The sequence below is a fragment of the Chrysemys picta genome, chromosome 1 (assembly GCF_011386835.1).
Source record: "Chrysemys picta bellii isolate R12L10 chromosome 1, ASM1138683v2, whole genome shotgun sequence".
Taxonomy (NCBI): domain Eukaryota; kingdom Metazoa; phylum Chordata; order Testudines; family Emydidae; genus Chrysemys; species Chrysemys picta.
Window position 1 is genome coordinate 300642528 of NC_088791.1, and position 11361 is coordinate 300653888.

Consider the following 11361-nt stretch of genomic DNA (forward strand, 5'->3'; position numbering starts at 1 on the left):
CTGCTGTGATGCAAGTAGCCAAAGCAATCACTGAGCTGCTCTACGAAAGGTAGTGACTCTGGGAAATGTGCAGGTCATAGTGGATGGCTTTGCTGCAATGGGATTCCCTAACTGTGCTGGGGCGATAGATGGAACCCATATCCCTATCTTGGCACCAGAGCACCAGGGTACCCAGTACATAAACCGCAAGGGGTACTTTTCAATGGTGCTGCAAGCACTTGTGGATCACAAGGGACGTTTCACCAACATCAACGTGGGCTGGCCGGGAAGGGTTCATGATGCTCGCGTCTTCAGGAACACTAATCTGTTTAAACAGCTGCAGCAAGGGACTTACTTCCCGGACCAGAAAATAACCGTTGGGGATGTTGAAATGCCAATAGTTATTCTTGGGGACCCAGCCTACCCCTTAATGCCATGGCTCATGAAGCCATACACAGGCAGCCTGGACAGGAGTCAGGAGCTGTTCAACTACAGGCTGAGCAAGTGCAGAATGGTGGTAGAATGTGCATTTGGCCATTTAAAAGGTCGCTGGCGATCGTTACTGACTTGCTCAGACCTCAGCCAAACCAATATCACCATTGTTATTTCTGCTTGCTGTGTGCTCCACAATCTCTGTGAAAGTAGGGGGGAGACCTTTATGGCGGGGTGGGAGGCTGAGGCAAATCGCCTGGCTGCTGATTACGCGCAGCCAGACACCAGGGCGATTAGAAGAGCACACCAGGAAGCGCTGTGCGTCAGAGAAGCTTTGAAAACCAGTTTCATGACTGGCCAGGCTACAGTGTGAAATTTCTGTTTGTTTCTCCTTCATGAAAACCCACCCCCTTTATTGACTCCTTCTCTGTAAAGAACCCACCCTTCCCCTTCCCCCAGCTTGCTTTCAAAGGAAATAAAGTCACTATCGTTTAAAAATCATGTATTCTTTATTAATTGATTATAAACATAGGGAGAGAACTGACAAGGTAATCTGGGTGAGGTTTGGGAGGAGGATAGGAGGGAAGTAAAAGGCCACTGAAAAAATTCAATATAATGACAGCCTTTTGGTTGGGCTGTCCACTGGGGTGGAGTGGGAGGGTGCACGGAGCCCCCCCCCCCCACGTTCTTACAAGTCTGGGTGAGGAGGATATGGAACATGGTGATGGGGGAGGGAGGTTATACAGCGGCTGCAGCGGCAGTCTGTTATCCTGCTGCTGTTCCCGAAGCTCCACCAGACGCTGGAGCATGTCTGTTTGATCACGCAGCAGCCCCAGCGTTGCAGCCTGCCACCTCTCATCTCGAGTGTCCCTCATGACCTCATGTTCACTGGCATCTTTCCTAAATTTAGATACCATGTCCTTCCACTCATTCAAATGAGCTCTTTCATTGCGGGTGCATTCCTTTATTTCTGTGAACATCTCATCTCGCGTCCTCTTTCTCCACCGCCTTATCTGAGATAGCCTTCGGGATGGAGGAGGGAGGCTTGAAAAATTTGCAGCTGCTGGAGGGAGGGTTGAAAAAAAGGAGAGAAGTTTTTAAAATGATACATTTTACAGAACAACGCTTATACTCTTTCACAGTGAACAACACTATTCACATTACATAGCACATGAGATTTCAGTACAAGGTCGCATTTTCCATCTTAATATTGAGTGCCTGTGGCTTTGGTGTTAGAGATCACAGACGCAGGTCTGGGCAACAGAATTCAGCTTGCATGCGGCCATGGTAAGCCATTGTCTTTCGGCTTCTGCGCCCTCCTTTCCCACATACCAAGCAAAGCCCGTTGACTGCTGCCGTTTTCCTGTTAATCTTCAGCAGCAGAAAACAAACTAACCCCCCCCAATCCAATTCTCTGGGATGATCGCTTTATCCCTCCCCCCACCGCGTGGCTGGTAACAGGGAAGATCCTTGCTAGCCAAACGCGAAAAGCTCAGGGCCAATTCCTGCCCCCCCCCCCCCACGCTTGGCTAACTGCAGGGAAGGATTTCTTTTCAGCCGCAGACAAACAGCCCAGTAGGAACGGCCACCTCTGTCCCCTTAATTAAATTCCCGTATTTCAACCAGGTTACCATGAGCGATATCACTCTCCTGAGGATTACACAGCGAGATAAAGAACGGATGTTGCTTGAATGCCAGCAAACACCAGGACCATATGCTGCCAGGCTTTGTCATGCAATGATACCAGATTACTTGCTGCAAGCATGGCGTGGTCAAGTGTCCTACCATGGAGGACGGAATAAGGCTGCACTGCCCAGAAACCTTGTGGCAAAGCTTTTGGAGTACCTCCAGGAGAGCTTCATGGAGATGTCCCTGGAGGATTTCTGCTCCATCCCCAGACACGTTAACAGACTTTTCCAGTAGCTGTACTGGCCGCAAATGCATCCCAAGTCCTCAGGGCAAAGTAATCATTAAAAAACGCTTGCTTTTAAAACAAGTTTTATATTTTAAAAGGTAAACTCACCTGAGGTCCCTTCCATGGAGTCATGGTCTTGGATACTGGCTTGGGAGGGTACTTCAGTCAGGCTGAGAAAAAGATCCTGGCTGTTGGGGAGAACGGACTGCTGGGTGCTCTCTGCAAGCTCGTCCTCCTCCTCCTCTTCCTCTTCCCCATCCGCAGAATCCTCAGGTGTAGCTGATGAGATTATCCCCACCTCAGAATCCATGGTCAGAGGTGGGGTAGTGGTTGCGCCCCCCCCCCCCAGAACTGCATGCAGCTCGGCGTAGAAGCGGCATGTCCGCGGCTCTGACCCAGAGCGACCATTTGCCTCCTTTGTTTTTTGATAGGCTTGTCTGAGCTCCTTGACTTTCACGCGGCACTGATCTGAGTCCCTATTGTGGCCTCTCTCCATCATGCCCTTGGAGATTTTTTCAAAAGTTTTGGCATTTCGTCTTTTTGAACGAAGTTCTGCTAGCACTGAATCCTCTCCCCATATAGCGATCAGATCCAGTACCTCCCGTACGGTCCATGCTGGTGCTCTTTTTCGATTATCGGCCTGCATGGCTACCTGTGCTGATGAGCTGAGCTATCTGTGGTCACCTGTGCTCTCCACGCTGGACAAACAGGAAATGAAATTCAAATGTTCGCGGGGCTTTTCCTGTCTACCGAGTTCAGATTGCTGTCCAGAGCGGTCAAAATGGTGCACTGTGGGACAGCTCTCGGAGGCTAATACCATCGAATTGCGGCCACACTAACCCTAATTCGAAATGACAATATTGATTTTGGCGCTACTCCGCTCGTCGGGGTGGAGTACAGAAATCAATTTTAAGAGCCCTTTATTTCAAAATAAATGGCTCCGTTGTGTGGACGGGTGCAGGGTTAATTCGATTTAACGCTGCTAAATCCGAATTAAAGTCATAGTGTAGATCAGGCCTTAGTCAGCTATTGACCATCCTATCCAAACAAGTGATCCCTCATGCCATTAGTGCTAGTATGACTGGATGTAAAATAAAAACACAATGTTCTGTTACTCTTGCAGGCTCCTAAAGATCAGGGAAGTTACTCATACACCCTCAACTCTAAGGTTCTGATGTGATCTCAGCAGTGTCATTACTGCTCGCATGCTGTATAATTTGGTTACCCCACTGTAGTCCCCTGACATGCTGAAAACATGATTTGTTTTGGTCTGGCAATATAGACAGACTGAACTATGTTTTAATTGTGACTATAAACTGACATGTCCCTCCAAGCATAGTATACAACTGCTGTTGGGCAGGGCCGGCTCCAGCATTTCTGGGGGGGAAAAAAAAAAAAAGCCGCGATCGCAATCGCGACCAGCGGCGGCAATTGGGGAAAAAAAAAAAGCCGCGATCGGCGGTGGCAGTTCGGCGGCAGGTCCTTCGCTCCTAGAGGGAGTGAGGGACCTGCCACCCCTGAATTGCCGCTGGTGCCGCCCCTCTCCCTTGGCTGCCCCAAGCACCTGCTTGTTAAGCTGGTGCCTGGAGCCGGCCCTGCTGTTGGGACAAGAGTCTAGGTGGTCTACACTGCAAGATTGTATCATGCTTTAATCACATCAAGGGAGTAGACTGCTGTAAGAAGATCTCCTAACATGGTAGCATGTATAGCATGAAGGCAGGACCATGGCTGAGGAAGTCTGAATTTCACAGTCTGGGCTAAGATTCTAATTCTTACCACTATTTTATGACCTCCATATTGTTGATAATTATTACCCAGGGAGGAAAAAAAATGCTTACTAAAAATAAATTTTAGTGTCCTCGACATATACTAGTAATATATATGCTAAGGGGCTGTCCATCAATTAGATAACGTATAGTTTGGTGATTTTCAAGACCCACCCATCCCTTTGTAACACTGAAACAAACATGCAAAATTGAGGACCCACCTATTCCCTAATGCATTACGTGATTTATGGACAGTCCCTAAAATAGAAGTAAACCATTTTGTAAGATAAAAGAAACAATACATTTTCATACATCTAAAGAAATAATACATGTTAAATAAGTAAAGGATCACTTATACACATTTACTGCAACAGGATCAATATTCCAGTTAACATTCACTTACTGTAAGTATTTTATACAGGTAATAGAAATATTAGCCCTCCAAAGAGTTTAGAACAGGTCTTATCTATTCTTTTTTCCGGACAAGACTAATCTCCCGTGTCTCACTGGGTGTGTATGTCTGGCAGCAGCTGATAAAATTACTTTTTACAAACAAGCTCCATGCAACAACAGCAGTGGTATCAGCCTTTTCTATAGTCTCACTATGGACAAAGCAGCGATGAGCCAAAATTCCACATTGGGACTAATAAAAACACAATTGAACTGGTACAAGAGATTCTGTTCCTGTACTAGTGACCTTGCAAAATATTTTACTGGAGCTTTCAAATGGTTTCTCTATATATGTAAATTGAGAGAGAGAGAGAATTAAAACTAATAACATATTCCCTGCAAAGATATATTCTGGATAACAGTGATGACAATATTCTTCAATCAGTGCAACAGTCACTGATAAGAAACCATAATACTCTGCAACAGGAAAGCATCTAGCTACCTTTCGAGCTTAGTTTCAGCCTTACAAAGGTTTGATTTCTGTTTCATATTATCAACCTATTGCAGAGCCCGGTCCAGTGTGGTACTGAATTCTCTCAGCAGCCAAGCTGACATACCTTTAGAAACCAAGGCAGAAAGAAATGCTCTCTTCTAAACGGTCTTGCTTGCACTCCACTGCTATGAAGAGCAGGAGGGAGGGTTTGATTACTAATTAGGACAGAGTTCAAGAATTTCAGCCGGAGGAAAACCACAAAATGATTAAAAGGTGCAAGACCTGGTCTATTTCTTTAGTAGCCAGGCCAGGCCTGCTGAACTGGAAAGCTTAGGAAAGCCATCAGAACAACATAATACAGAGCCGTTAGTAATCTGTGTCAGGTAAACTAAATTCCATGTCTCAGAAACATGCCATTCTTAATAACTTGTTTCTATTTTGGAGGATTTTTTTTGTTCGTTTTTATTTTGATGTGCTGAGTACAATGCACATGACCACTAAGATACATAGAAAACAAGCACAGTTCATATTTACAGAGTCTTTGAAATGAGGGATTCTTTGTAATCTACCATCACAAATGCAGAAAACAAGCCAGGGTTATGCCTTGGTTGGGGTTTTCAAAATCACCTAAGTGACTTAGGAGCACAAATGTCATAGTCCTAAATCACTAACTCATCTAGGTGATTTTGAAAATCCTACCCCTTCTCTTTGAGAAGGCAGAGCTCCCAAGCAATGGGCAAGATCTTGCCTTGTGTTCCATATACAATACACTATTGGGGAGCTGAAGGTCCAGGAAGCAAAGTGTAAAAGGTTTGGAGACTTGGTTCTGATCAGCTCTTCCCAAAGTTTGAACCAAACTGTCCTAAGTAGAGTTTAGGGGCACAGAAAACATAAAATTAATTTCACTATTGAAAAACTAATGGAAAACTGTGCGAAGCTCACTTAATTGGAAGGTTTCTCATCCCTCACTATCTTGTCACGAAGTCCCCCTCTTCCCACACCCACAAATGGCACAGAAAAAAACTTGCTAACGTAAGTCATGTGAACTTTTAAACAGCTATCTACAAAGAGAGAATTCAAACCCAATCACTGACACAACTATATATCACACTTACAATAGCACTAAACTCTTACCAAAGGATACATTTTCACTAAAGTAACACTGCTCCAGATCACCATCTTGTGGTAAGCTTCATAGTAGCTCTTTCCTTTGTTATTTCGATTGGTTTGGGCCCATCATTGTAAAATAGAGGGATCATCATCTCTCTCCCGTACCCCTCTTGCTGCTGGCATCTGGATGGAAATGCAGTACACTGGGGAGCTTTTGGCTCTTTAACCGGGAGCAACAAAGAACACGCTCAGCTTTTAATGGAGAAGCTGGCTGACAAAATGCAAACATCCCCCATTTGCAGGGTGAATGCTGTACAGGTTCAATCTGTGCAAAATAAAACACTAGCCATGGAGTCAGATCACCTTTGACTGGCTGAAAAGAATATGGCGGAAACCGGGTGAGGGTTCACCTCAATGAGCCAGGATTTCTGGCACCATCTTATTTGTTGGGGAGGGTTCAGGGGAGTATTAATTTTGTAGGCTGCGCCCCTGCCTAGCTCCTAATCAGATCTCCAGGATCTATTAGAGGACGGCCCCCCCTCCCCCAGCCTACCCTTCTTCTGCATGGTGTTAGGAGCCATTCCACAGGGATGCATCATCACTTGAACATATAAAACAAGAGTGGAAACAAAATCTAGAATATGCACTGTAGAAAAAACTCACAGGCTGCTCCCCCAAGGATGGACTGAAGGTGCTAAGAGGCCCCTCTCTGATCTCTGTTTGCATGCTTTCTGGACCTCCTGGTTCCATTATGCACCTCTGGCTAAGGTGTCATACTGCAATTCTCTCTCTGTCATTTGTTTGGATTTTATTTATTAACGTTTCTAATGTTGGCATTGCCCAGCCCCCCTTTTAGTCCCTTTTTTATGTAAATGTAGCTTTGGTTCCAACTGAAAGCCACATGACTAACCATCTCCCGCACCACCCAGAGAACTTCCTCCCAACTCGTTCCTTGAAAGGAGAAGCTACTAAACAAAACAGCCCCAAATTGGGCTGGAAATCTCATCAGAACACTCTGTCTCATGCATTTTCCAACTCTCCTTGAGTCTGGAAATACTGCCAGGCGAGGCTTTCTTGTGGTGCACTAATGATGGTCAAGCCCAGGAAGCGGAGAGAAAAATTACAAAGCCAGGACATTTTATTAAAGTGAAAAAAACAAAACAAACAAACAAATATGAACAAAACTTTTCTGAACCACAAAAAAAGCTTCCACTTGATTCGAATATTAGGGTTCGATCTTACCTTATCCAAAAAGGTTCATGATATTTTATATCCATTTTTATTGGTATGGGAAGGCCCATTAAACTAAGCAGGAAGGCCCAGATTTTCCAAAAGTGGGCATTAAATTGGGTTGTATCCATGACTGGTTGCCCAGTCTGAAATACAGTAGGCCTGATTTTCATAAGTGATGAAGCCCCATAGCTGCCATTGAATACATTTAGAGTTGTGCATATTCAGAAGCTCTGAACATCAGGCCAAAGGTATCTCAGAGTCAGACACTCAAAATAAGTGGCCATTGCTGAAAATCAGGGGCATAATTTGCTATAGGGGGACAGGAGCAGTTGTCCTCCACACCCATACCCCAACTTTTCTTAGGTCTATATGCTCTACTGTGTCATCCACTTTTCCCGCCCCCCCAAGCAGGGCCGGCTCCAGGGTTTTGGCCGCCCCAAGCAGCCAAAAAAAAAAACCAAAAACCCGCGATCGTGATTGCTATCTGCGGCGGCAATTCGGCGGAAGGTCCTTCGCTCCGAGCGGGAGTGAGGGACCCTCCGCCGAATTGCTGCCGAATAGTTGTGTGACGGGTTGGATCACAGAAACCCCCTTGGGAGCTGCCACCCGATGTGCAAAGACTACCCCTGCTTCTGTTTTCCCTGCCAGCTCAGGACTCCAGCACCGTCTTGCTGAGCCAGACACTCCCGTTTGGCTCCAGACACAGACCTAGGGTCTGAATCACTTGCCCCAAAGCTGCAAATTTACCTGAAAACAGCTCACAGAAGTGTGCTTGTCTTTAGCACTCAGATGCCCAACTCCCAATGGGGTCTAAACCCAAATAAATCCGTTTTACCCTGCATAAAGCTTATGCAGAGTAAACTCATAAATTGTTTGCCCTCTATAACACTGATAGAGAGATATGCACAGTTGTTTGCTCCCCCAAGTATTAATACATACTCTGAGTAAATTACTAAATAAAAAGTGATTTTATTAAATACAGACAGTAGGATTTAAGTGGTTCCAAGTAGTAACAGACAGAACAAAGTAAGTCACCAAGCAAAATAAAATAAAATGCGCAAATCTATGCCTAATCAAACTGAATACAGATAATCTCACCCTCAGAGATGCTTCGGTAAGTTTTTTCTCAGACTGGATACCTTCCAGGCCTGGGCACAATTCTTTCCCCTGGTACAGCTCTTGTTGCAGCTCAGGTGATAACTAGGGGATTCTTCATGATGGCTCCTCTCTCCCCTTGTTCTCTTCCACCCCTTTATATATCTTTTGCATAAGGCGGGAACCCTTTGTCCCTCTGGGTTTCCACCCCCCCTCACTGGAAAAGCACCAGGTTAAAGATGGATTCCAGTTCAGGTGACATGATCACATGTCACTGCAAGACTTCATTACTCACTTGCCAGCACACACATATAAAGGAAGACTCACAGGTAAATACAGCCATCTGCAGACAATGGGAGTCATCAAGATTCCAAACCATCCTTAATGGCCCACACTTTTCATAATTACAATAGGCCCTCAGAGTTATGTTTTATATTTCTAGTTTTAGATACAAGAGTGGTACATTTCAACAAATAGGATGATCACACTCAGTAGATTATGAGCTTTGTAATGATACCTCACAAGAGACCTTTTGCATGAAGCATATCCCAGTTACGTTATATTCACTTATTACCATATTTTTTCTAAAACTATCCCAGTTACATTATATTCACTTATTATCATGTTTTTATAAAACCATATAGACTGCATAACCTCACAAGCTGGATCTGCCGGCCCTCTCTGGAGTGGCTGCCCCAAGCACTTGCTTGCCAAGCTGGTGCCTGGAGCCGGCCCTGTCCCCAAGATTTTGATATAATCTAATCACATATAATGTCCTATAAACTGACAACTTTGCCCTCTCCCCAAGAATTTTTCTGAAATGATGACCTTGTTGAGGATTTCAGCCTAAACATACCATAGTGGATATGCACTTTTCCGCAGTGCAGACTGTAGCTGTGTGCTATACCCTGCAGAAAATAGTTTCAGTGGAGGCTGTATGACAACACGAGAGCTTTACACAATAGTACAAGCTTTGTTATGACTCAGGCAACGTGAACCTCTTCAGTCAGGAGGTGAGGATTCTACTGTACTGCCAGGAGAGAGGGGGTAAAAGTGAGTTCATTCCAGACACTCAGCATACAAAACAAACACACACGCACGCACCTGCTGGTAACGTGAGCCTGTCATCACCCTGCCTACTGTGTGGGTGCCCTCATGCTGGCATGCCAGCCATGAACTCGCTCCATGACCTTCAAGAACGGCAAGCAATGTTCAAAAACAAGATGAAACTGGGAGGAGAGAAAAGAGGAGAGCCTCCCAGACCCACATGACACAACACTACAGGCATGATCAAAGTCCAGGACTGCGGTACCCTGACTCCTTGTTTAGCCACAGAAGTTTGTCCTTTGAGGCTTTGTTTATTCTGTGAATTAGTGTATGTGATTGGTTTGGGGTTTTTTTTTTTTGATAAAATATGTTTTACTCATCTTTTCAGTAACTTATTTGGTAGGCACTACAGTATCTGAAAGAGAATTGTGCCACCAATGCACCATGTAATACTTACACTATCAAATAGGAACTAATAAACCAGGAAGTAACCCACCTTTGTTACATAAACCATTGTAATCTGAAAAAGCTACTCACAAGAAAATAAAGATATCTGCTGCCTTGCAAATATCAAAAAAAGCCTGGTACTTACAAACTTAAGTTCAGTATGTAGCTCGTGGTAAAGTTATGTGGCATGTGCGTGTCTGGGATCGGTTATTTTCAGTGAAACCAGAAAAGCCACCATATAAGTCAATCATTAATTAAGACACTTTATTCCCACACTGGGTACTGTACATGCAACAAAATACATGCTGGACAAGGACACTTACAAAAAAACATGTTTTAGCGTCAAGTGTCTTGTAGCCACGTTGGGTCTTTGGGAAGAAGAGACCATCAGAGACAATGATGCTTTTCACTGACCTTGAAAATAACTTTGAATACTCAAGCTTTCTGGCCAGTTTACAGGAAAAGCTTAGTTTACAAAAGATAGACAGACCTCTTTGCCATTCTTCTGTGTATTCCAGTAGCACCTACAAATTGAGGCCTCAACCTTGGCTGACGCCTCATTGTACTAGTCGCTACTGATACACAGAACAGAAGACAATCCCTGCCCTGAAGACGTACAGTGAAACAATGTAGCAATGGAAAAGGAGGTTGCTACCGGAGAGCCTTTTTCCTCCTCCCCCTCTCCCACTCTCCCATCATCTACTGGACAGAAGCTGTGGTGAAGTGACTCCTAAACCCCCCTTCACCACCTTCTACGTGGAGCCAGAATCCCCGCCATTCCCAGGGCATGGTCTCTTAAAGGCCCCAAGTCTCCCCATGAGGGCACTGAATGTCGAGGGCAGCAGTAAGAGGCCGGGGAGCCGAGGCAGAGAAAGCACTTCCACTGGAGCGATGCTATAGGCCGGGCGAGCAGAGTCAGAGCATACCCTACTGCCTGCCACATGGGGACAGAGTTCCTCATCCCCTAGAAGTGGCTTGTTGAAGACCCCAGTTCTCCTCAGGAGGGCGGGAGAGAAGGTAGCAACTGCAGAGGAGACACTTTAGTGCCTCAGAAGCCCCCGGCCCTGAACCAGGAGCACATCTGTTAAGGGGAATTGTCTGACTGGGGGGGTAGGGGTGGCAGTGCTTGGACCATGAGGAGAGCATGGGCAGGGGAGGAAGGAGGTAATCAGGGAGTTGAGTGAGTTGATTTGCTTATTTTGCATTTTTAATCATAACCGAGGCAGTGAAAGAGGCTTACCATTGTATGTAATTAAAACAAATAGGCTAAACTGAAGATGTAAATCAACTGGGAGTAGGCAGAGGGCAAAATATGGAATTAGGGAAAGACAACAATAAAAAAATGGAACAAGGCCGAAGTTAAATTAATTTAATTCCTTTGAACAGAATCAAATTGTGCACTATTTACCAGTGGGCTATGCAAGCACATGATCTTATCTGTGTTACCCTTGTTA

The 11361-nt window shown here is 45.1% G+C and overlaps 1 protein-coding gene across 1 annotated transcript; it reads right to left on the reverse strand.

Moving 5' to 3' along the window:
• Nucleotides 1-916: 916 nt before the first annotated feature.
• Nucleotides 917-3685, reverse strand: LOC135984010 (uncharacterized). Its single transcript, XM_065598236.1, has 2 exons — nt 2435-3685; nt 917-1474 (listed from the first exon to the last, which is right to left on the reverse strand). The coding sequence occupies exons 1-2, from the start codon at nt 2970-2972 to the stop codon at nt 924-926; spliced, it is 1089 nt and encodes a 362-aa protein (XP_065454308.1). The 5' UTR covers nt 2973-3685; the 3' UTR covers nt 917-923.
• Nucleotides 3686-11361: the final 7676 nt, after the last annotated feature.

Excerpts from the sequence above, each read along its gene's own strand:
- LOC135984010 (XM_065598236.1), bottom strand. The coding sequence starts at position 2,972 with ATGCAGGCCGATAATCGAAAAAGAGCACCAGCATGGACCGTACGGGAG. Across the intron at positions 1,475-2,434 it reads CTCCATGGAAGGGACCTCAG|CAGCTGCAAATTTTTCAAGC; the intron begins GTGAGTTTACCT and ends CCCTCCCTCCAG.